The sequence below is a fragment of the Halichoerus grypus genome, chromosome 7 (genome assembly GCF_964656455.1).
Source record: "Halichoerus grypus chromosome 7, mHalGry1.hap1.1, whole genome shotgun sequence".
NCBI classification, from domain to species: Eukaryota; Metazoa; Chordata; class Mammalia; order Carnivora; family Phocidae; genus Halichoerus; species Halichoerus grypus.
The window spans coordinates 146110848-146137698 of record NC_135718.1 but is presented as its reverse complement, the minus strand read 5'-3'; the positions used below and the strand labels follow the sequence as shown (position 1 = coordinate 146137698).

The following is a 26851-nucleotide window of genomic DNA, read 5'->3' as shown; positions in this document are numbered from 1 at the left end:
CAGGAAAAAAAAAGAAAAAAGAAAAAATTTTTCAAGTAGTCCAGTTGAAACCAACGGTTTTTCCTACTGGTAGAGGAAAAAAAAAATCCCCAAGGTCACTTTAAAAATTCTCTTGCCTGAACTAAAAATGGTTCGACTTGAGGACAAATAAACAAATCTCACTTACAGAAGAATTCCAAATAATCTGTGAAGGTACTGCCTCCTCGAGGTAGAGCATACTCTTCACTCTTTTAACCACAGGTTGGGCGTAGGTACTCCCTTCCAAAGTGAACAGTACACCAAGAGTGGGAATGGGTAAATATGGAGTGAAGAAACCTGGCAAATACCTGGTCAGCCAGGTCACAAGCTCAACTGGGTGTGCGATACATGGGAACCCTCTGCAACTTTCCTGTAGTTCTAAAACAGTTCTAAAAGGCTTGTTTTTAAAAGGAATCATGCAAAACAAAACAAAGTACTAGAACTGTTCAACAGGGCTACGGTTTCTTAGTTGCTCTATATGTTTCAGAGGGCAGAGCCAAGCAATATGGAAATTATCCAGGGCTGAGGACAAAAATACTTCCTAGGACCATGAAAAGAACAGCGTGTGGTATTAGCATTTAAGATTCCATGAAGACAGATGGATGTAGGTTCAACTTCCCTGTGCCCCAATCTTCCTTTGGTTACAGCATGGGAAAATGCAGAGTTCAATCCATCCTACCTACAGAACAGTCTGAAAGCTAAATTACAGTTAACGCTTTGCAGCAAAACTCTTACCAAGTCCTGATTCTTGATATTCTGTTCTTTCTCAGATTCCAACATAACACGCAGATTTTTAGCTGTATCATCCAGAATGTCGTTAGTTTCTTCAAGTTTCTTGATTTTATCCTATTAAAAAAAACATCAAAATTAGTAACTACATTTTCTTTTGTTTTTAGAATGTAATCTCAAAAAAAGAGAAGGGATTTTTACCTTAAATTTAATTGCTTCATCAGACAGAATCATATTTTGTTTCTTGGTTTCTTGAACATGTTTCTTTGACTCCTTAATCTATATAAAATAAAGCATGCAGAATTCAGAAATATAAATCACAGGGGTATCAAAACTTATCTCTGAGTAGGTAACCCCTTAGAGAAGAAAGCTGTACTTTACACATGATGATTACTTCAGATTTGGTTTGTAGGAAATAATGAAATTTTAAAATACCGTAATAACTGAATAACACAGGAGGAAATAATTCAAGCTGGAATCATGAGGGGAAAATACTGAAATAATGAAAGAATAATTATACCTTCTGTTCATAACTTGACAATTTTTGTACAAGTTCTGCATTTTCTTTCATGATATTCTTCAACTTCTCAGAAATTTGCTGTTCAGTGACTAAAGGGGAGGGGAAATCCATAAGATTATTATGATGACTAAATAAAACTAAATTACCCAATGTATTAGCAGTATGTTATCTAGCACTATGAGGGAAAAGAACTTCTTAATATAACACTAATGCTTTTAAAAAAGCAACCTGCAGTTAATGGCAAATAAGGGTGTAAAAATACTACTAAAATAAGAAAAATATAATAAGGACCCTTCTTTCAGTGAGATTCCAATTTAAATTTATTTCAAAAATAGGAAATATAATAAAATATTTTAGCTTGATATCCTTCCCTTCATGGAGTACCTTTCTTCTTAGAAAATGTGATCATTTCAAATATATGTCACTTGCAAAAAGAAAAAGACAAAAAATACAAGCACACTGATTTACATCTCTATTCCTCAAATTATCTACTTAAATATATACTGTATCGATTAAACCATTAGCACAGGAACACTGTTCACATGCAATAAATCTGCATGAAATCAACAAAGCCAATCTGCCCCAAATCAAACTAATCATCTTCTTCCTACTCCCACAATTTGTTCCACCTCGTATCCTATCTCGGTTGGTAGTATCACCATCTACTCTGTCATCCAAGCTAGTAACCTAGGATTAGTCAAATGTTCAGGAATGAGTAAGTCAATCAGACATCAGAAGTCACTGTATCTAGTTTCTAGCTTACATAAACTCATATCTAACACCAATACTGAGGGAAGAGTATAAACAACAGAATAAGCCTAAATATTTACCTTGATATACTCTATTCTTTACCTAGAAGAAAAATAAAATTAAATTTGATGTCAAAACATTTTATTAACAGAAATACTATAGTACTATATAATATTATAGAAATATTACATACAATAGTCAAATCATAACAAAATGAAAATTTAATAACAGTTTGGTTCACTGTAATAATCCATAGGATTAAAAAATAAGAAAAGGTTGGGGTGCCTGGGTGGCTCAGATGGTTAAGCGTCTGCCTTCAGCTCAGGTTATGATCCCAGGGTCCTGGGATCGAGCCCCACATCGGGCTCCTGGCTCAGTGGGGAGCCTGCTTCTCCCTCTACCTTTGCCTCTCCCCCTGCTCATGCTCTCTTATCTCTGTCTCAAATGAATAAATAAAATCTTTAAAAAAAAATAAGAAAAGGTTAAAAAGCATTTCAAATGTGGGGCACCTGGGTGGCTCAGTCAGTTAAGCATCTGCCTTCAGCTCAGGTCATGATCCCAGGGTTCTGGGATCGAGTACCACATTGGGCTCCTTGCTCAGAGGGGAGTATGCTTCTCCCTCTACCCCTACCCCCTGCTCATGATCTCTGTCTCATGCTCTCCCTCTCTCTCAAATAAATAAAATCTTTAAAAAAAATAATTAATAATGGAAATGGGTATTTTCATATTAAATATACTAATGCTTCTTTTACCCCAAATCATTTATTTGACAACCCCAAATAGCCAGAATGAGGTCTAGAAACAAGATCATTCAAAGAAACTCTCAGGAAACAAAATTAAAGGCATAATCTTTGTACTACAGTATGTCTCTCTCCCTCACCAGAAAACATCTTTGAAATCCTATTACAAGTTGGCAACCACCTGAATTTAGAGATCTAATAATTATGATAGATCATCTGATTTTCCCAAACCCCTAAAAAAAGTGGTCATCAACCTGAAAGGGAAAGAAGACCGCTAGAGGAAAATGCACAAGCAAGAAGAAAAATGACAACTAACCTCTAAATCCTCTCTAAAGACAGCACTGAATTATAGGGTTACAAAATCTAAGCAGGGGGCATCTGAGTGGCTCAGTCGGTTGAGTTCTGCCTTTGGCTCAGGTCATGATCTCAGGGTCCTGGGATCGAGCCCCAAGTCGGGCTCCCTGCTCAGCAGAGAGCCTGCTTCTCTCTCTCCCCTCCTCCCCAGTTTGTGCGCGCTCTCTCTCACAAATAAATAAAATCTCAAAAAAAAATCTAAGCAGTACTCAATTTTTTTAAAAAATTGTGTCACCGAATGTCTTTGTAACCCAGAATTTATTTCCACTTTTCAAAGCTATAAATGGTAATGAGATACTCAGCTCAGTCCATAAATCATCCATGATATCTCATTATTACAGTATCTAATACCAGGTATAATAATGTTGCTATAGGAAAATGCATTCAGAGTTCCAACTGGAAAGAAATGACTGTCTTTCCCACGTAATAGCCTTGCTAATGAAACAGTAAAGCTTCTTCTCCTCTCCTCTCACCCAAATCAATAGGCAGGAGGAGGGAGGAAGAAGCAAGAAGCAGGCAAATGAGAGCAGGGACCAAAGGTTCCAAAGTCAAATGCTGAGGCTGAGAAGCAGCAGTTAGGACATAAAGCCTGCATCACCCTGTGAAAATGTAAACAGATGTTAGGATTTTTAAGAGGGGAGAAACAAGAGTGGGAAATAAAACACGTTTTCACCTTTTCCCGTTCCACTCATCCTTTCTATGCGCCCTTTCTCCTTTCATCTGAGGAAAAGTCCCATGAGGTTAGAGGACTGTTCCCGGGAATCCAAGCAAATGACCTTTCTTTTTAAGTGATTTTATCATCACTTGTGCAAGGAGAGAAAGCTTATGAACAATGATATGTCTGATAAAATTAAGAAATACTCTTAAAAAGACATGCATCCAATGCTTTGGCTACTTTAACTGTTAAGCTTCAACTGAACCTGAAAGCTTTTAATCTGCAAAGCTCATTCACACAGAATGATTTCTTTCTTGTTACGTTAGATAACTATGAAACAAAATGACATATAATACAGCCACAAGAATGAGTATGTATGAGCATGCATATATAGATAAGCACGAAAGACAAGTTCTGCACGGAAAGAGACTCTTAAGGAATAAAAATTTCATAGTGTGTCTTTGGATGCTACATAATCTGTATTTCCAAATAAAAAGATATTTTATGAGCCCAATAGCACGTGATCAAATTAGAAAATCTGTGAAACAGATACATGTAGAAAAATACTACAAAATTACCTATCATCCTAGATAAATTTGCATGAAATTTACCATTTTGTTGTCTTGTAGCATTTTTTCTATGCATGTCTGTATTTCTATATATTTACATATATAATACACAGTTTATATTTTACAGTCCTGATTTCTGGTTTTTTCCACTTACTATTAAATTGTGAGAATTTTCTGGGCCCCAGTATCTTTGAAATAACAAATTTAGAGTGACCTAGTATCCCATTATATGGATGTACAATAATTTAACAATTCCCCTACTATGGATCATTTAGTTTTCACTCTAACAAATAGTGTTTCATTGAACACCCTTATACAAGATTTTTATGCATGACTGGTTATTTCTTTAGGATAGATTAATTAGACATGGTTTTATACTATAATAAAAGGATATGAAAATGTTAAGTCTTCTGATACATATTATTTAACTGCTTTCCAAGATGGCTGTAAGAGTTCCCAGTTCTACTAGGAACATATACATGTGCCCAAGTAGGTACATATACATTTAATCTTTAGATTTTGATTTAAGATTTATAAATCGAAGTTTTCCATTAAGATTATACATGTTGTCTTGTTCACTTAAGTCTTTACCAACAAAGACTACACTGAATTATTTCACAAGGTTAGCTGAGATTATAAGCATTTGTGTTCATGTTAGTAACTGAAAAAGAAACAAAAGCGCTAGTGATTATAAAATATCTGTTGTCTTGATGAGTCAAAGTATAAGTTTAATTTACTCACAACAAGGACAGTTCTCCAGAAGAAGACGGCAAATGAACCAATTCCCAAGAAGGCAGTGATAAGTACAGGCTTCCATGGCAAGCCATAAAAATCAGGCCCAGGTTGAACATCATCAGGCAATGTAGCAACTAACTGAAACAGAAATATTGGAAATAACAAGCCATGAAGAATTTAGAACAGAACAGTCACAAAGAATCATCCACAGAAATGCTAAACCAACCTCCATAACTACTCCCCTTCAGTAGCTTCCACTGCTTCAATAAAGATGGGATACTGGCAGCCTCATATCTCGTTTGGCTTATTATGAATCTAAACGTCTTTAAGCTGAACACATATTTCCAGTTTGCAATAGGACTTACAACATCATGTTGTCTAGGACGTGTCTAGAATCTCTTTGGATCAGCCTTTCTCTTAGTTGATTTCTATAACTTAAAAAGCCACATAAAACACAAAATTGAACACTCTAGAGAGATAATCAACTTGTATGGCTACAAATAAAACCAAAATGATGATAGCGAATAGCCCAAATAATGTGCTTTTCCTCTAAGATTTTAAATCTTTATTCTACCCTTATGTAAAAATAAATGCTGAGTAAGCTCGGACGGCTCCTGATAACTGGTCCAGACTGCTCTGAATTTAACTGTCTTCTACATAACGCAGTGCCTTTATTTTACATGCTTCCTCGAATACAGTTGCATTGAACACCTGCTTGCTTCTACACTTTCACTGCCCTCTACAAGCACGCAAATAACTATCATACTGGCCCCACCCCACAACAGTGCCAGGGGTCACTGGAAAAGGACCCGAAGAGATCGTGACTGTCTACCAGAAAACAACATAGCGCCTGGTACAATCTAAGAAATCAGTAACAAATGAACAAGTGACGAAACCTTCTTAAAATCACTCCCCCTGGCCTCCCTGAACAGCACTGCAACGTCTTGCCTGCCTCGGGCCTGACCCACTCCAGTTCCCCCTCGACCCGTCGTTGCGCCAAGTCCGCTCACAACTCGTGTACCCGCCTGCCAGAGCTGGGGTCCCTCCCTGGGAATGGGGACCGTCACCTCCAGTAACTTGGCTATCAGGGCTGCGTAGAGGACCGACAGGGGTCCCAGAAGTTCCGAGTCCCCGGGGGAAGCGGTGACAGAAGGCACAGTGGCAGGAACTGAGTCCATTGTGTGGGGACAGCTGAGCGGAGGCGACGTTCCCCCGCGGAACAGCACTGGAGCCCACTCTTCCACCGTTTCCTCCTTCGGAAAGGGGCCGGCTGAGGAGGCGGACCCTGGGAGTGAACTTCGCCTTCCCCCGCCGCTGGTACTTTTCGCCCTACGCCTCCTGGAAAAGACGTCATCACACAATGCCCCTCGGAGGACGTAAACGTGCCTACGGAAACCGGGCCCGCAGTGGGCGGGGCCACGGCGGACCAAAGCAACGATGGAGCGAGGCGACCTGCGCAGAGGAAACTAAGGGACGCGCACTGACGGAAGCTTCACCTGCTGCAGAAGCTGGGGGAGACCGCGCCACGTAAGGGGTCCCGGGGAGAGAAACGCCCCGCTCACGCCCCTCAGGGCCGGCCTCGTGTCACTGCGTGCAGGCACCGCTCCCACTGCCCAGACGGGAGAGCAGCCTCTCCCGCCCCCGAGTAAAGACACCCCCCCGCCCCAGTCTCCAGGGCGAGGCCTTCCTTCCCTGGTATCTCCAGTGCCCCGCTCAGCTTTTTCTCTTCCCACTCCACATGCTCACTCTGTCTCACATTCCTGCTGATGCCCTGGAATAAGGCTTCTTCTAAGGAGCCATGTCAGTACCCCACCATACCCAAGGGTCCTGGATCTTATAGTTACGTGACTTGTGGAAAAGGACGAGGATTACGCATAGGCACGTTCTAAAAGCTGAAAAAACTGGGGACATTTAACCCGGAGGAAAAAGAATGTCTCTAAATCTTTAAAGGTATGTCTTCCAGTTTAATATAAAGGCAATTCGGAACAATCAAGCAAGAACAATCAGGACTCAAAGAGAAGAGCAATGGAGGGGGGGTGAGAGGGGAGGTGAAAGCAGGCTGTGCAATTAAAACAGTAAAAAACTGACCCAAGAATACAGATAGATTATGGAATAGAACAGAAAACCCCAAAATAGACCCAACTGCATTGAAAATTTGGGATACAATAAAAGTCAGGTGGGGAAAAAGACACTTTTTAATAAGTGATGTTAGTGTAACTAAGCCATATGGAAAATGTTAAAATTGGATTTTTTTCATAAGGATAAATTCCGAATGATCAGAAACCTGAATGTAAAAATATGAAAACAAACAAGTACTAGAAGAGACACGGGTGAATTTCTCGATGTATTATGAGTGAGCAAAACCTTCCTAATTATGCCTCAAAATCCAAGAGAAAAGATTTGCAAACAACTACTTAAAAATAAAAAACTTGTCTAGCCCCTGCTCGCAAAAAAATGCAAAATGTCGGGGCGCCTGGGTGGCTCAGTCGTTAAGCGTCTGCTTTCGGCTCAGGTCATGATCCCAGCGTCCTGGGATCGAGCCCCGCATCGGGCTCCCTGCTCGGCAGAAGCCTGCTTCTCCTTCTCCCACTCCCCCTGCTTGTGTTCCCTCTCTCGCTGTGTCTCTCTCTGTCAAATAAATAAATAAAATCTTTAAAAAAAAAAAAATGCAAAATGTCAAAAAAGTTTGACAATGACGCGGCGCCTGGGTGGCTCAGTCGGTTAAGCGGCTGCCTTCGGCTCAGGTCATGATCCCAGAGTCCTGGGATCGAGTCCCGCATCGGGCTCCTTGCTCAGCAGAGAGCCTGTTTCTCCCTCTGTCTGCCTGCCACTCCCTCTGCTTATGCTCTCTCTCTCACTCTCTCTGTGTCAAATAAATAAATAAAATCTTAAAAAAAAAAAAAAAAAAAGTTTGACAATGACAACCAGAGAAAAAAATATATGTAACATTAGGGACAAAGGGTTAATATTCCTAAACTATAAAGAACTGTACAAGTAAACAGAGAAGAAAACAGCCTATAGAAAAAAAGAGCTGAAATAAAAGAATCAACAGTTCTCAGGAAAAGAAACAGGAATAGCTCACAAACATATGTAAACATGCTCTGCCTCCAGCTCATAATAAAAGAAATACAAATTAAACCTCTACGGAGATACCATTTCTCACTTACACTGGCAAGATCTAAACCTCTGACAACATACTCAATTGGTGAGAGAACGTAGGGGAAACAAGTACTCTCACACATTGCTCATTGTTATACAAAAGGACACAACCTCTATGAATGGGAATTTAGCAACATCTCCCCAAATTACTTGTGTATTTACTTTTTGATGCAACAATCCCACCTCTAAAGATCTCAAAGATACTGTGGACACAACAAATGTTGAAAAGATATATGAACAAAACTATGTTATTCCAGCATTATTTATAATAACAAAAGACTGAAACAACCAAAATGTCCATCAATAGAAGAGTTGCTCAATACACTAAAGTGTACTCTGAAAATGGAAAAAAATAAATAAATTTTATATACTGCTAGGGTATGGTTTCCACAATGTTTTTTTTTTTAAAGGAGGGGTGGAGAAAAGTGTAGAATACTACTTTTACATAAGAAGGTAATGAGAGACAAATATGTATTTTTTATGGCTTTGACATAAAACTCACATGCAATAAACTACACATATTCAAAGTACACAATCTGTAAGTTTTGACATACGAATACATATGTGAGAACTTCATTACATTCAAACTGAACATATCCTTCACCTCCACAAGTCTCCTCATCCAAGTCTCATCCCACCTCCTGCCACTTGCTGACTGGGCCTCCCCAAGCAGAATTTCTATCATAATAGTTTGCATTTCCTACAGTTTTATATATGGAATATATAATCACCATGTATTCTACTTCTCTGGCTTATCTCACTCAGCATAGAGATTCATCCATGTTGCTGCATACATCAAAGGTTATTATTCCTTTTTATTGCTGAGTAGCATTTCATTGTATGGATCTAGCACAATTTGCTTATGTATTCAGCTGTTGATGGGCATTTGAGTTTTTTTCCAGTTTTTGGCTTTTACGAATAGAGGCACTGTGAATACTGATATACAAGTAGATGGATGTAGATGCAGAATTTTTCTCAAGGGTACATGCTTAGCAAAGGGATGGTTGGAGCATTTGACATACACCTTTCTAAGAAACTAACAACCGGTTTTCCAAGGTGATGTACCATCGTACATCCCCACCAGCAGTGTATTATTTCCAGCTTCTCCACCACTTGGTATTTTAATTTAAATCATTTTTTTAATTTTAGTCATTCTAATAAGTATGTATGATAATTCATGGTGGCTTTAATTTGCATTTCCCTGAGAAGTAATGATGTTGAACATTTTTTCATGTGCTTATTTCCTATGCACACATCTTATCTGGTGAAGTGTTAACTTTACTGGGTTACTTCTTATGAATGAGTTTTGAGAGTTCTTTATATATTCTGGATATAAGTCCTTGTTCACATATATGCTTTGCAATGATTCTCTCCTAATCTGTGGCTTGGCCTTTTGTTCACTTAACAGTGTATTCTGAAAAGTGGAAGTTTATTTTGATGAAATCTAAATTATCAAATTTTTCTTTTATGAATCTTGCTTTTGGTGTTAAATCTAAGAAATCTTTGCTTAACTTTTTCTGTAAGTTTTATGGTTTTAGGCTTTACATTCAGTTCAATGAAGCATTTTGAGTTCATTTATGTTTATGACTGAGGCATGAATCAATTTTTTGCACAGGGATATATCCAATAGTTCCAGTCCTATTTGTTGAACAGACGTCTCGTTCTCCACTTGTGTTTCCACCTTTGTCAGAAGTCCATTGCCAGGTATGTATGAATCTATTTCTGGACTGTCTATTCTATTCCAGTGATTTTTTTTGTCTATCTTATACTGATACCATGCTCTTCTAATTACCATAACTTTATTGTAAGTCTTGAAATCAGCTCATGTTTGTGTTGTTCAAGGTCCTTGGAATTTTCTATATGAATTGTACAATCAGCTTGTTTTCTACCAAAAAATCCTGAGGTTTTTTTTTTAAAGATTTTATTATTTGATAAAGCACACAAGCAGTGGGAGCAGCAGGCAGAGGGAGGAGACTCTCCGCTGAGCAGGGAGCCCAATGCGGGGCTCAATCCCAGGACCCTGGGATCATGACCTGAGCCGAAGGCAGACGCTTAATGACTGAGCCACCCAGGCTGAGATTTTGATCAGGATTATGCTGACTCTGGGGATCAAAGTGGGGAGGTTAGTATTTGACATACTGTTTGTCATAGTGACAATATGGTAACAATATTTAGTCTTCTGACTCTCGAATAAGGTGTATCTCTCCATATTTAGGTCTTCAATTTCTATCAGCAATATTTTATAGTTTTCAATTATAAGTCTCACAGTATTGCAAGATTTATCCTTAAGTACTTCGTATTTTTTGATGCTAGTGCACACGGAAGATTTTAATTTCAATTTCCAATTGTTCGTTGCTAGCATACAGAAATACAGTTGCTTTTAGATGTTAATCTTTATGTGGAAACCTTACTAAACTGTAGATTCCACCAGATTTTATTCATAGATGTTCAATATCTGCAGATAAAGACAGTTTTACTCCTTCCTTCCCAATCTGTATGCTTTTTCTTTTTCTTGCCTTAGTGCACTGTGCCCCACTACAATGTTGAACACATGTGGTGAGAGTGGACATCCTTATTTTGTTTCTGATCTTAGGGGGAAACATTCAATTATTCACCACTAAGTACGATGTTAGTAAGTTTTTCATAGAGGCTATTTTAAGCCCCCTTCTATACCTAGTTTGCTACCACTTCTTTTTTTAATATCAGTAATCAACATTTGATTTTCTCCAAAAGCTTTGTCTATCGAGCTGCATATTTGGATTTTATTTTTGAAATTTGTTAATATGTGACTTACATTGATTTTCTAATGTTAAATGAACCATGCATTCTTGGCATAAGCCATACTTGGTCATTATGTATTATCCTTTTTGTATCTTGTTGGGCTTGATTTGCTAAAATTTTATTTAGAGTTTTTGTGCCTATGTTCATGACAGGTTCTGGTCTGTGGTTTCCTTTTCTTGTTACATCTCTGTCTGGTTTGAATTGGGAAGTATTTTCCCATCTTCAATTCTCTAGAAGAGTTTGTATAGAATTATTATTACTTCTTCCTGACAAGTTTAATTGAATTCACCAGTGAAGTCATCTGGGCCTGGAGTTTTCTTTGTAGAAAGGTTCTTAACAATAAATTCAATTTCTTTAAATAGTCATAGGCTATTTAGGTCATCTGTTAAGTAGGCTTTTGCAATTTGTCTCAGATGGAATTTCTTCATCTCATCCAAACTGTCAAATTAAGTGACGTAAATTATTCATAATATTCCCTTTTTATTGTTTTAATTTCTGTAGAACCTGTAGTGATGTTCCTGTCTGATCACAAACATTGGTTATTTGTGTCTCCTCCTTTATTTCCCTGATCACTCTGGCTAGAGGTTAATCAATTTTATTAATCTCAAAGAACCAGCTTTTGTTTTCATTGGTTTTCCTTTTATTTCCTATTTCATTAATTTATGTTCTTTATTTCTTTTCTTCTGCTTCTTGGGAATTATCTGCTCTTTATCCTAGTCTCTAATAGTAGAAACTGAGGTCACTAATCTGAGATCTTTCTTCTTTTCTGATTTAGATAGTGCTATAAATTTCCAAGTAGTGCTTTACTGTTACTGCACAAACTTGATATGCTGTCTTCATTTTCATTCTGCTCAAAATACTGATTTCCCTTTTGATTTCTTTGACCCTTAAGTTATTCAGAAGTATGTCAGTTGGTTTCTAAATATCTGGGGACTTTCAAGAGATCTTTGTTATTGATTTCTAATTTAATTTTACTGTGGCCAGAGAACATACTTTGTATGATTTGAATCTTCTTGTATTTTTGACATTTGCTTTATGGTCCAGAATATGACTTATCTTGGTAGATGCTCCATGTGCACTCAAAAAGCATATATATTCTGCTCTTCTGGGGTGCTCTATAAATGTCAATCAGGTCAAGCTAGTTGACAGTGTTGCTCTTATCTTCTAAAACCTTATTCATGTTCTGTCTAGTCTATCAATCACTGAGAGAAGGATACTGAAATCTCCAATTATATACTTATATCTGTTTTTCCATTTAGTTCTATCAATTTTTGTTTCATGTATTTTGAAGGTCTATTATTAGAAGCACAAACATTTAGGATTATGTTTCCTTGATTGACTACTTTATTCTAGAAAATAACTTTCTTTATCCCTGGTAATATACTTTCCTCTGGAATCTACTTTGGTATTAATATAGCCACTCCAGCTTTTTTTTTTCTTTTTTAATGTGAGATATCTTTTTCAATCTCTTTTTTTAGTTTTAACCTTTGTATGTTTTTTTATTTAAAGTGTGGTTCTTGAAGGCATCTATTTGGGTCTTGCTTCTTTACCCAATCCAACAATCTCTGCCTTTTAAATTGGGGTATTTAGACAAGTTCTATTTAATGTGATTACTGATATGGGTATGTTTAAGCCTCGGCATCTTCTTTTTTTCTATTTTTCCCATCTGTTCTCTGTTCCCTTTTTACTTTTATCTGCCTTTTTTTGGATCGAGTCTTTTTTTTTTTTTTTTTTAAGATTTTATTTATTTGTCAGAGAGATAGAGAGAGAGAGCACAAGCAGGGGGAGTGGCAGGCAGAGGCAGAGGGAGAAGCAGGCTCCCCACTGAGCAGGGAGCCTGATGCGGGACTCGATCCCAGGACACTGGGATCATGACCTGAACCTAAGGCAGACGCTTAACCAACTGAACCACCCAGGCATCCCTCAATTGAGTCTTCTTAATGATTCTAATTTATCTCCTCTGTTGGCTTATTAGCTCATTATTTTGTTATTTCAGTGGTTGGTTTAGGGTTTATACATCTTTAACTTATCACAGTCTACCTTCAAGTGATACTCTACTACTTCATGTGCGTAAGAACTTTACAAGAGTTATTACCATTTCTCCCTCTCCTGACCTCCATATTATTGTCATATATTTTACTTTTACAAATTTTTGAAACCGCATGCTACAGAAAGTTAAATTTTAAAGATATTTAAATAATAACTAGATAATGGTTTTATATATTTACTTATACGGTTACCATTTCTGGCATTCTTTACCCCCTTTCTATAACTCGACTATTCCCATCTGTCATTTTCCTTATGCCTAAAGGTCTTCCTTTAACATTTCTTACAGTGCAGATGTGTTGAATTCATTCAGCTCTTATACGTTGGAAAAAATCTTCATTTAATCTTTGTTTTATAAAATTATTTTGCTGGGTATATTGTAGGTCAACAATATTATTCTTCAAGTACATTAAAAGATATTATTCTACTATATTCTCCCATGCCTGCTGACAAGAAATCTTGATGTCAACCTTATCTTAATCCCTCTCTATGTAAAATGTCTTTTTTTCCCTCTGCTTTTAAGATTGCTCTTTATCATGTATTTTGAGCAATTTGATTATGATATACCTCGGTGTAGTTTTCTTCATGCTTCATATGTTTGGGTTTCATTGAACTTCTTGAGTATGTGGATCTACAGTTTTCATAAATTTTAGAAATTTTCAGCCATTATGTCTTTAAATATTTTTCTGAACACCTCTTCTATCCTGTCCTCCAGTGATTCCGGTCACATTTATTAGGCTGCTTGAAAGTATCCCACAGCTCACAGGTGATCTGATCATTTTTCTTGAGTCTTTTTCCCCTATGTATTTCATTTTGGATAGCTTCTATTGCTATGCCTTCAAGTGCACTAATCTTTTCATCTACAATATCTAGTCTAGCGTTAATCCCACCCAGTATATTTATTATCAATGGCACTGTAGTTTTCAAATCTAGAAGTTTGATTTGGGTCTTTTTTTTTTTTTTTAATATCTCTCATGTCTCCACTTAGCTTTTTTAACATCCAAAATATAGTAATAATAACTATTTTAATACCCTTGCCTAATTCTAACATCTCTGGTAGTTCTTGGTTGGTTTTGATAGGTTGATTTTTCGCCTCATCATGTTTATATTTTCTTGCCTCTTTGCATTCCTGGTAACCTTTGATGGTTAATTTTATGTGTCAACTTGACTAGTTATAGAGTACCCAAATTAAACCTTCTTTTTGGGTGTGTCTGTGAGCGTGTTTCCAGGTGAGATTAGCATTTGAGAATCAGTGCACTCAGTAAAGTAGATTGCCCTTACCAGTAGGCATCATCCAATCCATTGAGGGCCTGAACAGAGCAAAGTGCGAAAGGAATTCAACCCTTCCTGCCTGATTCCTTGAGCTGGGACATCATTTTTCTTCCACCCTTGGTACTCCTGGTTCTCAGGCCTTCAGACCATCAGCCCCCCTTTGGACTCAGCCTGAATTACACCAATGGCTTTCCTGGGTCTCCAGCTTACAGACAGCAGACTGTGGAATTTCTCAGCTTCCAACTGTATATATGTCAATTCCTTATAATAAACCTCTTCTACCTATCTGTCTGTGTATATGGGTCCCATATTGTTTTGTTTCTCTAGAGAACCTTGACTAATAGAACAAACATTCTTGAGCACTATTCTGTTTGTTCAGGTAAATTACTAAGAAATAGTTTGATTCTTTTGGCTCTTGCTTTTTTATGGCTTGTTACGCAAGACATGAGCAGATTTAGTCTGAGGTGAGACCCTTCTGAGTACTTTATCCAATTCTCCTAGAATTATAAGGTATATCCTTGGCCTTGTGTCAGGAACTATTCCCTTTAATCACTCGGACAGTTTCTCTGGCATTGAATAATTTTGTCAAACTCATATGCTGATGAATACTCAAAGGGGACCTTTCACAGATCCCAGAGGTCTCTCTGTGTAGCGCTCTCCTCTTGGTACTCAGCCCTATGAACTCTAGCTGCCTTGCTTTCCCGACTCTCAGCTCCATCTCCTCAGTTCAGGGTTCCTCACTTCTATGCTACAAATGAGGAACTCTTTCAATGCAGTAAGTAGGCATAATTGCAGCGCTCACAGCACTGGTTCCCTATCTTTCAGGCATTGCTGTCCTTTGTTACCTGATATCCAGTGTCTTGAAAACAGTTTCATTTATTTTGTCTGGGTTTTTTTTTTCTTTTCAGTTGTTTCAGTAAGGAAGGTAAATAAAGCCAGAATCTTGGCTGAATGCAGAAATCATTTGCTTATTTTTAGTAAGATATTATATAAATTTTTTTAAATTACCCATAGAGGAGGGTAACAACAGGTTTGATGGAACTGAGACGAAACCTAGACTTCTCGGAAGAGACCTTGTTTCATTAATTGGCATTAAATCTTGTAAATATGTTAGATACTTATAAAACAAAACAAAACAAAAAAAAAACACTGAAAAGCAATCCCTAAAAAGTACAAGCAAAAGTGAAACAGTTGACCTAATTGTGAATCAAACTGACGGCAGGACAATAGAAAGGAATTATTTTAAGCATGTACTTGATTGAGGGATAGAACTTAAAAACAAAAATAACTGCAAAACATCCTGAAAACATTTTCAGTAACAAATGTGGGTGGCAGTGTTGATATTGGTATTTTTAAAACTGTTTGAATATTGTAAAATAAAATATGTTGACATCATTGAAAACTGGGATTTCCAACAAACACCAGAGAAATAAAATACATGTGTAAGATAGGTGAGGTTAAGTAAAATCCCTCTAGCATCCTGAATTTCTTTTGGGAGTATCCATATGGCACCAAGATGAATGTTCACACACAAAAAAACTCTATGTATATCCTAGCTTTGTCCTCTGAAAAGGCCTAGAAATGATGGCCAACTCAAAAGCAATAAGCAATCTTAGTACCCAGATTGTAGTCTTGAAATACCATTTCCCATTAAAAGGGATCAAGGGCTCCCTAGAGAAATGACTCTTTCATGATCTGGGCAAGAAATGTAGAAGATAAGCTTAGAACATCTTGCCACACTAGAAAGCAAGGAAGGTATCAGTGACCACTGGATGGTGTCAAAAAGGCCCAGAAGCCAAGCTGAACAGGCTCCCACTAGCCAAAACTGAGAGAAATTGAGCACTGATAAGAATAAGAACTACAGGGGTGCCGGGTGGCTCAGTCAGCTGAGCGTTTGCCTTCGGCTCAGGTCATGATCTCAGGGTCCTGGGATCCAGTCCCACATTGCGCTCCCTGCTCAGCAGGGAGTCTGCTTCTCCCTCTCCCTCTGCCTGCCACTCCCCCTCCCTCTGCCTGCCACTCCCCCTGCTTGTGCTCTGTCAAATAAATACATAAAATCCTTAAAAAAAAAAAATAAGAACTACATCTGATTAAAACACCCCAAATTTTTTTAAATTCATGATGTCATAATGATTAGAAAGAGTTAGAAGAAACACACCAAAAAATCCCTCTGGCATCTTTTGATAAAGCCAGGAAGACAACTCATTATTTTGAAAACTATTTAAATAGAATCAAATATTTATACTGCCTGAACTATACAAACCAAATCTCAGTGTAAAGAATACTTGATTATAAACTTCTTTTTGTAGAAATATTCCAGCCTTTAAATCAAGCAGGAACAATATAATCAGCATATCAGCATTTTGCAGCCTATAATGTATTAACGGATTTAGTCAATATCACCAATGACTAGTGACATCAAAAACAGAGGGAAAGGGGTGCCTGGGTGGCTCAGTCGCTTAAGCTTCCAACTCTTGATTTCAGCTCAGGTCCTGATCTCAGGGTCATGAGATCGAACTCTGAGTTGTTTTCTATATTCAGTGTGGAATCTGCCTGAGATTCTCTCTCTCCTTCTTCCTCCACCCCTCCCCCTGCTTGTGTGCATGCTCTCTCTCTTTCTCTCTCCCTCTCTAAATAAATAAATACAATCTTTAAAAAAAAATAGAGGGACATCTAGTCATTAGATGCCTCCTGCTAAAAGTACCCATCTCCTGTTAAGTATCCTTGCCAATCAATACTGAACCTGAGGGTGCCAGGGTGGCTCAGTTGGTTAGGCGACTGCCTTCGGCTCAGGTCATGATCCTGGAGTCCCGGGATCGAGTCCCACATCGGGCTCCCTGCTCAGCAGGGAGTCTGCTTCTCCCTCTGACCCTCCACCCTCTCATGCTCTCTCTCTGTCATTCTCTCTCTCAATAAATAAATATCTTTAAAAAAAAAAAAAAGAATTAAAAAAAAAAAAAAATACTGAACCTGAATCTGACTACAAATTCCCAGTAAACATAAAGAGCCAGGGAAACATGTTCAGTTATACTGGATGTGGTTAGCAAAGTGCAGACCATGATAACCCCTAGAAGCCAAACAAACCTGTTTCTGCAATGAATACATTCCAACAACAACAAACAAAGAGGAGAAATCTACAGAGTAAATGATACTTGCCCTCCCACTGAAATAACTAGAGAATCAGGTAGAGAACAACTGGCAGCACACGACTATGACCCCTGAGAGAAGGAAAACAAATGAGGTGAGCCTGGAGTTCACCCAGCTTTCTACCCGGAGGCACATTCTCGACCCCAGTACAGGGAGGGAGAAACCACATGAGTCTACCGATCTCGCTGAGGCGGTGGAGACCAGTCCAGGGAGACTGAGGCACCTGAACCAGGCAGGGAAAAGCACCGGAAAGATGGGAGCTACAAAAAAAGAGTTCCAGAAATCTGCAAGGGGGTTTCCTTCAATCTTTGCTGAATCTGAAGCAGCATCTGTATAAGGTAAGATTTGAGGATGGGCAAAAAGAACATCTGCCAGGAAGCTGGAAGCTGAACAATTCCCAGAGTTAACCTGGGCCTGGAGGCAAAGAGTGTTCTAGCCAGTTAGAGCGACCTGACCCTGCTGAACGCTCAAGGCATTCAGCAGATTCCTGAAGAATCACACCTTAGGAGCAGGGCTACACTAGCTCTAGAGTAAAGACTACTATGTACACATCCCTAACAAATCTTAAAAATAAGACTAGAAAGGATCAAGCTGGTCCACAAGTAACAACAGTCTAGGCAAAGCAAACTCCCAGCACTTTTCAAGGAAGCCACTAAAAACCAGGCACTCAACAATGTAACATTCACAGCACCTAGCATCCAGCAACAATAAATCACCAGACGCCTAAAAAAAAGCAGGAAAATATGTCCCATGAGGAGGAGATAAATCAATCTCTAAAAATAGACCAAGAAGTTGCAACAAAGATGACAGAATTAATTTGCTTAAAGGAACTTTAAAGAATTATTTTGAAGTATATTAAGAATTAAAACAAAACCATGACCATACTGACAAAAGGTGGAAGATAAAAAATAGAATTAAGTGCAACCTTTAGAGCTGAAAAATAAAATATCTGAAATGAAAATTTCACTTGATGGGCTTAACCACAGATTAGATACTACAAAAGATCAATGGGTGTGAAGACAGTAACGGGAATATCTAAACAGAAGCAAAGACATAAGAGACCGAAAAACAACGAAAAAAGAACAGGGCCTCACTGACCTGTGGAACTCTATAGTGGTCTTAACATACGTGTGATTAGATTCCAAGAAGGAAAGGCAAGAGAAGAGGGATACAAAAAAATCTAAAGAAATAATGTGAAAACTCATCAAACTGTACACAGTAAGATTTTAAGTAAGATTACTTTTTTACTAAAAGTAATCATGTTTTAATTAACCTGACTTTTTTAAAAGGTGTGTTTATTCACAGATGACATGATCATCTGTCTACACAGAGAAGCCTATGAAATCGGCAAAAAAAAAAAAAAAATCCTAGAACTAATAAATTTAATAAGGTATTAAGATACAAGGTCAATATACAAACACCAACTGTATTTCTATAAACAAAAAACAACTGTAAATGAGATGTAAGAAAGACACCATTTACAACATCAAAAGTCATGAAATACACAGGCATAGTAAACAATATGCATGAAACCTGCACACAGAGACTAAGGAAGTTTCTCAGCAGTGTCTTGTAGGTCTCTTACAGATCTTCTTTAGATCTAATGTGGAGATGAACTTAGTTCTTGGATTAGAAGCCTCAGTGTTTGTTGATACCAGTTCTTCTTAAACTCATCTATAGATTCAACATAGTAACAAAATCTCACCAAGTTTTTTATAGAAATTGCTGTTGGTTCTAAAATTTATAAGGAAATGCAAAGAAACTGAAATAGCCAAAACAATTTTGCCAAAGAACTACCCAATTCCAAGACCTACTATAAAGCTATACTAATCAGAAAAGTGGGTTATTATCTGAGAATAGAAATATAAATCAATGAAACAGAACAGAGTCCAGAGAGACCCACAAATATGGTCAGATGATTTCAACTAAAGGTGCCAAGGTAATCTCAAGGGAAAAGAAATGCTACAGAAGCAAATGGATAGCCACAGAAGAAAAAAAATGAAATGTGACATCATTCACAAAACTTAACATGGAACAGAGACCTAAGTATGACTATAAAACTTCTGGAAGAAAACATGAGAAAATATTTGCATCTTTGGAATGGCCTATGATTCCTTAGGCAGGAAACAAAATGCACCAACCATAAAAGTAAAAATTAATAAAATGTTATTCTATCAAAATTACAAATTTGCTCTTCAAAAGCAATGTCAAGAAATTGAAAGGCCAGGACATAAACTGGAAGATATTATTCTTAATATATATCTGACAAAGGAGTTGTATCCAAAATACACGAAGAACTCTTAGACCTTAATATTTAGAAGGAAAAGAACCCAATTTAAGAAAGGGCAAGGGGCACCTGGGTGGCTCAGTCGGTTAAGCATCTGCCTTTGGCTCAGTTACAATCTCGGTCCTGGGACTGAGTCGAGTCAGGCTCCCTACTCAGCAGAGAGTCTGCTTCTCCCTCACCCTCTGCTCCCCGCCACTCATGCTCACTGTCTCTCAAATAAATATAATCTTAAAAATTTAAAAAGGGGCAAAAGAGGGGCACCCAACTGGCTCAGTCAGAAGAGCACAAAACTCTTGATCTTGGGGTAATGAGTTCGAGGCCCACATTGGGTGTAGAGATTACTTAAATAAAATAAACTTTAAAAAAAGGGCAAAAAAAATAAATACATAAATTTAAAAAGGGCAAAAGATTTGAAAAGCTATTTCACAGATGAACACACAAAACATATGGCCACATGAAAAATTGCTCAACATCATAAATCATCAAGAAATATAATTAAAACCAAAAGATATGACCTACTGGAATGGCTATAATTTACAACTGATAATACCAAGTGTTAGCAAATATGTGACCAACTGGAAGCCTCCTAAGTTGCTAGTGGAAGGATAAACTGGGACAGTTACTTTGAGAACTGTTTGGCAGCTTCTTTTAAGATAAACTGACCATATGGCTAGGCAGTTTCACTCCTAGGTATGAGTCCATTTTATAATTATAATTCTACAACAGGAAAACCTACTCTATAGTGAAAAAAAAGTGTTGCCAAAAGCAGGTGGTGAGGGAGCTACACTGGGAAGGTATATGAGGAACTTGTTTGAATGAAGGAAATGTTCTGTGTCTTGGTTATGATTGTTTTTACATGAGTGAATACATTTGTTAAAACCCAATGAGGGGCGCCTGGATGGTTCAGTCAGTTATGCGTCTGCCTTCGGCTCAGGTCATGATCCCAGGGTCCTGCAATCGGGTCCCGCATCGGGCTCCTTGCTCAGCAGGTAGCCTGCTTCTCCCTCTGCCTGCCGCTCCCCCTGCTTGTGCTCTCTCTCCCTCTCTCTCTCTCTGACACATAAATGAAACCTTAAAAAAAAAAACCTCACTGGGCTGTATTCTTAAAATGGGTACCCTTTATTGTATATAATTTATATCTGAATAAGGTTGATTTAAACAACCTACTACAACATCTGGACCTCAACAAGATCCTGATTTTAACAAGAACAATTTTTAAAAAGCAGGGGAGGGGATTTTGAATGTGCCCAACATTGGGTGATATTAAGGAATTACTGTTAAGCCGGGTAATGGGCCCATGGGTTCATTTTACAATTGTCTCTGCTTTTGTATGTTTGAAATTCTCCATGATAAAAAACACTTAAAAAAATTAAAATATAACTTCAAATATGTTAAGGGTTACTATGTAGAAAAATAATTCAATTCTAGGAGGAGTCATGTGGAAGAAAATCTAGAGTCAATAAGAGAATGAATGCGCCAAGAGAGCAATCAATGAGTGGCCTTGTAAGGTTAGGATGCTCACGCTAGGAACTGCTGACACCCAGATACCGTAACTACCTGCCAGGTTTCAGGAGAGGAAATTACTGCAATTTGTGAAGCTGGACAAGCTGCCCTCGAAGGTCCCTTCCTGCTCCAAGGTTCCATTACCTATGGATCCATGAATCTGACTTCTGGTTCAGTTTTCCTGAACAAGTCCAGCACCCCATTCCTCCCCAGCCCTACCAAATAATTATCTATTCTATCTGATACTTCACAAAAACTATTTCAAATTATTTTCCATATTCCCCAATTTTCATATATATTTGATATGCCATTTTCTTAAACCTTTTCAAAATCAGAATCACGCTTGGGCGCCTGGGTGGCTCAGTTGGTTGAGCGACTGCCTTCAGCTCAGGTCATGATCCTGGAGTCCCGGGATCGAGTCCCGCATCGGGCTCCCCGCTCAGCAGGGAGTCTGCTTCTCCCTCTGACCCTCCCCCCTCTCATGTGCTCTCTCTCTCCTCTCATCCTCTCTCTCAAATAAATAAATAAAATCTTTAAAAAAAAAAAAAAAAAAAAAAAATCAGAATCACGCTTTGTACCTCTTAGAATCTTGTACTACTAACACAATACTCTGTATATACTGGGCCATCAAAATGCTTTCTTGACGGGCGCCTGGGTGGCTCAGTCGTTAAGCATCTGCCTTCGGCTCAGGTCATGATCTCAGGGTCCTGGGATCGAGCCCCGCATCGGGCTCCCTGCTCCGCGGGAAGCCTGCTTCTCCCTCTCCTACTCCCCCTGCTTGTGTTCCTGCTCTCACTATATCTCTCTCTGTCAAATAAATAAATAAAATCTTAAAAAAAAAAATGCTTTCTTGACAACACCTTTCAAGTCAATGTTACTTTGTAACACTGTGCCCTTGTCCCTCACCACTCCTGTGTCTTCTCCCACCATCCTCCACGCAGAGACCCTGTCCTATACCACATCTGTGTCCCCCCAACCCAGGCCTAGGTCAGGGCTCTGTGCATATCCACAAAGGAAATGAATAAAGAATTCCTCCCACATTTAGAGCCTGTTAAATTTCTGAAGTGACAAGGATTCATTCTGATGATCAAATTTGAATTCTGAGACTGCTTCATCACTGAAAATTTCATTATTCTAACTGCACAGGTCATACACACCTTTACCTGGGTGGCTGTAAACCACCACAACCACAGGGAAAACTGAAAAATCTTTCCCATCCTGGTGGCCTTTCTCCTGAATTTCCCAGGTATTCAGTGTCTTTATACTGCCCTCTGACCATCCAAATGAGAAGTACACAGAGGGTGAGATCCTACAAAATGCCAAGTACTGCATTAGACATTTTATTATCAATTCATTTAATTCTTCCAACAATTGGGAGTAGGTATTATCTGCATTTGGAAGATGTTTGACAGCTACACAAAGTTTAGTAATTTGCCCAAGATTCTAAATGATGAATCTGGGATTTGAAATCAGATCATCCTGGCTCAAAACTCATTCATTTTTACAGAACAGAGAAGAAAAAAAAAAACAAAAAAAACCTCTTAATGATGTAATGTATGGTGATTAACATAACAATAAAAATTAAAATACAACTCTTTCCTACACAAGTCTTGAAATAACAGAACCTAGTGGAAAAATATTTTTGTGTGGGGGAGGATACTTTCTCTGTAGGTCCAAGGACAACCTGGCCTCCAACTTCTGGAAGCTTGCTCATTCCCACAATTTACCAAGAAAAATGTCCAATTTCAACAAATACCACAAGGGGGAGCTAAGTCCTAAAAAGCTTAGCTATGCTTCCAGAAAGATTAAATGTCTCATTTAGATCATGACTCTCTTAAGAAAGATAAATCTGAATAGATACTCTGTCACAAGTAGCTCTTTCTAAGAAACAAATCTAACCACATCCCTTTCCTGCTTAAAACCTTCCAAGGATCCCCATCCCAAACAATGTAACACTACCTGTCATGATACACAACTTCCTTTATGTTGGCCTGTCTTCCTCCAAAGACCACCCCCTCTGACTGCTCAACATCAACAAGGCTTCCTCGGCTTCCCCAAAAGGCCTTTTCTTTTGTAATAACTTCCATCTCTCTGACCATGTTATTTCTTTGGCCTAACTGCATGCCACCTCCGTCTCCCTCCTCCCAATCCTTCTATTCAGCAACACCCTGCACATCAAACTCCCATTTGTCCTTCAACTCCTGCCAAAACACGTCTCAGCTAATTTCTGACCTTCTCTGCCCATCCTCCACCACGATGAATCAATTTATCCAACACATCATTCTGCCATCAGGTAAACACTTTCTGCCCATATCATGTCTCCAGTGAAAGTCTTTATCTACCTGCTGGACTAAAAGGTCCTTGAGGGGAAGAGCCATGTTTTACAGGTACATACCCAGCACTGACACATCGCAGATCCTCTCCAAGGACTGAACTGTGCTAAGGACTCATCAAATTATACACCTGTGGTTTGTTTCAGAGACTAACATCAAAGGAGCAGCAGAAATTTCCATAAAGACATTTTAAGCTCTTTACTTCATGCTCAAGATCAACTCAAAAACTATAATTAATCAATACTCTATCTGAAGAAACTATGTATGTCAAACTTACCGTCTTAGTTAAATAAAATATGAATGAAGATATTAAAAGAATTGCATTTTCCAAAGGTGTGACACTTGCTGGCTCTTCAGCATTTGTTTCTAGTTGCTTTTTTGCATCAACAGCATCGACAGGACTGCTTTCTGTTGTAATTATCCCTAAAATTGAGGGTGAAAATTAGTATTTTATTTTATGCTTTAGAGTAAGACTTGTTTCTCTCCATTCAAAATACTTATTGAGTGCCCACTGAATATTAGTGGCTTCTCTTAAAGACTTATATGGTTTAAGGGCACATTGCTGGTTCAGTTGGTAGAGCATGTGACTCTTAATCTCGGGGTCGTGAGTTCAAGCCCCACGTTGGGGTTAGAAATTATTTAAAAAATATTTACTAAAAAAAAAAAAAAAAGACATAGTTTTTATATGTCTTATATAAAGACTTATATAACTTATAAAGAATTATAAAAAGAAGGGGCACCTGGGTGGCTCAGTCGGTTAAGAGTCTGCCTTCGGCTCAGGTCATGATCCCAGGGTCCTGAGATTGAGCCCTGCATCCAGGTCCCTGCTCAGCAGGGAGTCTGCTTCTCCCTCTCCCTGTGCTCCTCCCCCCTGCTTGTACTCTCTCTCTCTCTCAAATAAAATCTTTAAAAAAAAGAATTATAAAGAGAACAAAATTCAGAAGGCCCATTAGAGCCATCATACCCTTCCATTATGAAATGAACATATCTCCAACACCATCTACCCCTCACCAAACCCCTCCATCATGTCCCTGGCAAAGCAACTGCTACCTGGACAATATTCAGTCATGGGAATTGAGAAAAGCAGAATTTTATGTTTTTTCCACACAGACACAGTTGCATTTAACAAACATTCATTTAACAAACACAGTGCTGGTGAAGCACTGTGTTAGAAACTTCAGGCAAACGATGAATAGAAAAGTGTCAGTTTGCAGACCTGCAGGTGGGATACACCAGTGTTTAGCCCGGTGTCTGGCACCTGGCAGGCACTCAGTGATTGCTTACCGACAGAGGAATGACAGCTACACAAAAGAGAATATGGGAAATGCCCAGAGACACTAACGGGTACTGCTTACAGGGAGGGGACTGGCCTGGAGCTCTGCATAAGAGGTAGGATTCCAGCACTGCCTGAAAGGGTTTCACCTGAGGAGGTGGTGGAGAGGGGATTTCAGTTTGAATTACTTGAGTCTGGGACACATCTTATAAACCTCTAGGAGTTCAACAAGCAATTAGTGATGGGTGGAGTAGGGGCCTCTCGTGTCTCTTCCAACCAGAAGATTCCATTCACTATTGATCTATGAATCTGACCTTGGGAAAGTGTTCCCGGTCAGGTAAGCATCTCTGTGTCTGAGATGTATGAAGGGATATTTGGGAAGATGAGCCTGCAAAGGCAGCTGAAGTCATTTTGTGACAGACCTTAAAGGACAGGGCAAAAAAATCTGTTTTTAATTCTGCAAGCAGAACTTTTCCTAGCCCTGAAAGTTTTTGAGCCAGAGAATAACAAGACTTCGTGGTGTATGATTCATTTTCAACAAGCAGAATCTTTTTGATTTAAAGGAGTTTAGAACGAGAGAGGACACATGAATGCAATATCCTCTGGAACACAGGAGACCTCTGATACGTCATTTCTTCTCAAATCTGCAGAATTCCTCCCCATGCTGTGGCTTCTCCCATACTCTGGAGAGAGATGGGGGGTCCACCCAGTTCTACCAGTTCTCACGGTATCCCAGGGTAACGCTGCAGCCGTGGTTAGAGACCACGACCTCTAAGAACACAAACACGGCAATGGAATCACGCCCCCACAGTGGACTCGTGAAATAACACGATTAGTTCTTCTTCATTAGAAACCTATTGATACCATTATCGGGGTTGTATTTTTGTTTTAAACATTTTCCTCAATTCAAGTGAAATGAGTTGCTCTCCATGAGTGTTTGCTGTGCTCTGTGATGGAGGTCCTATTCACCGGCCACACCGGACCACCACCCATTGCAAAGTTCTGTACTCTTCCCTACAGTATAAAGATACCTAGGCATAAATTTCCCCCTCACTGTTTTTAAGAAGGTAAAAGAGCTAAGCCACACTGTATTCTACTGGGGGCAGGGCGGGGTGGAGGGGACTTAGGAGTGGGGAGAAAACACGCAATTTGTGAGCTTTAACACAGTGGTTCTCAAACTTTCAACGGATCCGAATTTCCTAGAGGGCTTGTTAAACACAGCTTGCTGGTCTCCTCCCCCAGAGTTTCTGATGCCTCTGGTCTGGTTGAAAACTACTGTTTTAGAACATAAGGTTTTTTAAGAATAATATTTTAGATTAAAATTATTCACATAAGTAATGACAGCCAAACAGTGGTTTTTGGTTACAGTCTCTGGCCTTTTTCCTACTGCTGATCTCCATCCGCCTCAACTCCTGCTTTTCTTTCCCTTCTGGGGTTTCTTGTTTTCTAAACTCACTCATGCCTGTATTATTCTCCCTTCTGATTTCCCACCTTTAAGAACAAATGTCCAGAGGCGCCTGGCTGGCTCAGTTGGTAGAGCATTTGACTCTTGATCTTGGGGTCATGAGTCTGAGCACCACGGGTGCAGAAATCACTTAAATAAATAAATAATTTAAAGGCGGGGGGGGAATGTCCTAGAAGCTCTTCTTTATGAGACATACCTACACTTTGTAGAGAAAAATCTGCAAGCTTTACCTGGGTCTTCGTCCTTCGCAGTATTTGGCTGCCGCGGCACTTCTGAGCCACCCCGGTCACCACTCACAGGTTGACCCAGCTGGCTGGGCTCTGTGAGGATCTCTACCTTAAGGTCCTCTGCGCTATCTTGTGGGAAATTGTCCTCTGCGTTATCTTGTGGGAAACTGTCTTCAAGGTGCGGCTGCAGCCCTGCAGGGAAGAAGCGTGCCCTGGGCTGGCAAAGCCGGCTGACACTGCCCACTCCACCCTTCCCCCCAGGCAGCTCTCCAACACCGTCCACCCCCG

General features: G+C 39.0%; 1 protein-coding gene and 1 long non-coding RNA gene across 17 annotated transcripts in view; one reads left to right on the top strand and one right to left on the bottom strand.

The window, feature by feature from the left end:
- Nucleotides 1–26851, bottom strand: part of MIA3 (MIA SH3 domain ER export factor 3) — a 56629-nt gene that overhangs the window by 15519 nt on the left and 14259 nt on the right. For 10 of the 13 annotated variants that reach the window (XR_013449972.1, XM_078078396.1, XM_078078397.1 and 7 more), the window contains exons 5-11: nt 26567–26755; nt 23876–24021; nt 5077–5208; nt 2098–2119; nt 1268–1356; nt 949–1026; nt 754–864 (exon numbers count right to left, since the gene is read on the bottom strand). Coding sequence is in view for 12 of the 13 variants with exons in the window: in XM_078078396.1 (XP_077934522.1) it covers nt 754–864; nt 949–1026; nt 1268–1356; nt 2098–2119; nt 5077–5208; nt 23876–24021; nt 26567–26755 (767 nt within the window). In the remaining variant the exon portion in view is untranslated. Of the gene's footprint in view, nt 1–753; nt 865–948; nt 1027–1267; nt 1357–2097; nt 2120–5076; nt 5209–6137; nt 6272–23875; nt 24022–26566; nt 26756–26851 lie in introns of those variants that run through there. The other 3 variants (XM_036097619.2, XM_036097620.2, XM_078078395.1) reach the window with 2 other exon arrangements.
- The window catches only part of LOC118539230 (uncharacterized), a 36822-nt gene continuing 16427 nt past the window's right edge, over nt 6457–26851 (top strand). Inside the window, exons 1-3 of one of the 4 annotated variants that reach the window (XR_004919054.2) lie at nt 6457–7020; nt 9845–9933; nt 25522–25740. This is a non-coding gene — a long non-coding RNA (uncharacterized LOC118539230). Of the gene's footprint in view, nt 7021–9844; nt 9934–23744; nt 23917–25434; nt 25741–26851 lie in introns of those variants that run through there. The other 3 variants (XR_004919052.2, XR_004919053.2, XR_004919055.2) reach the window with 3 other exon arrangements.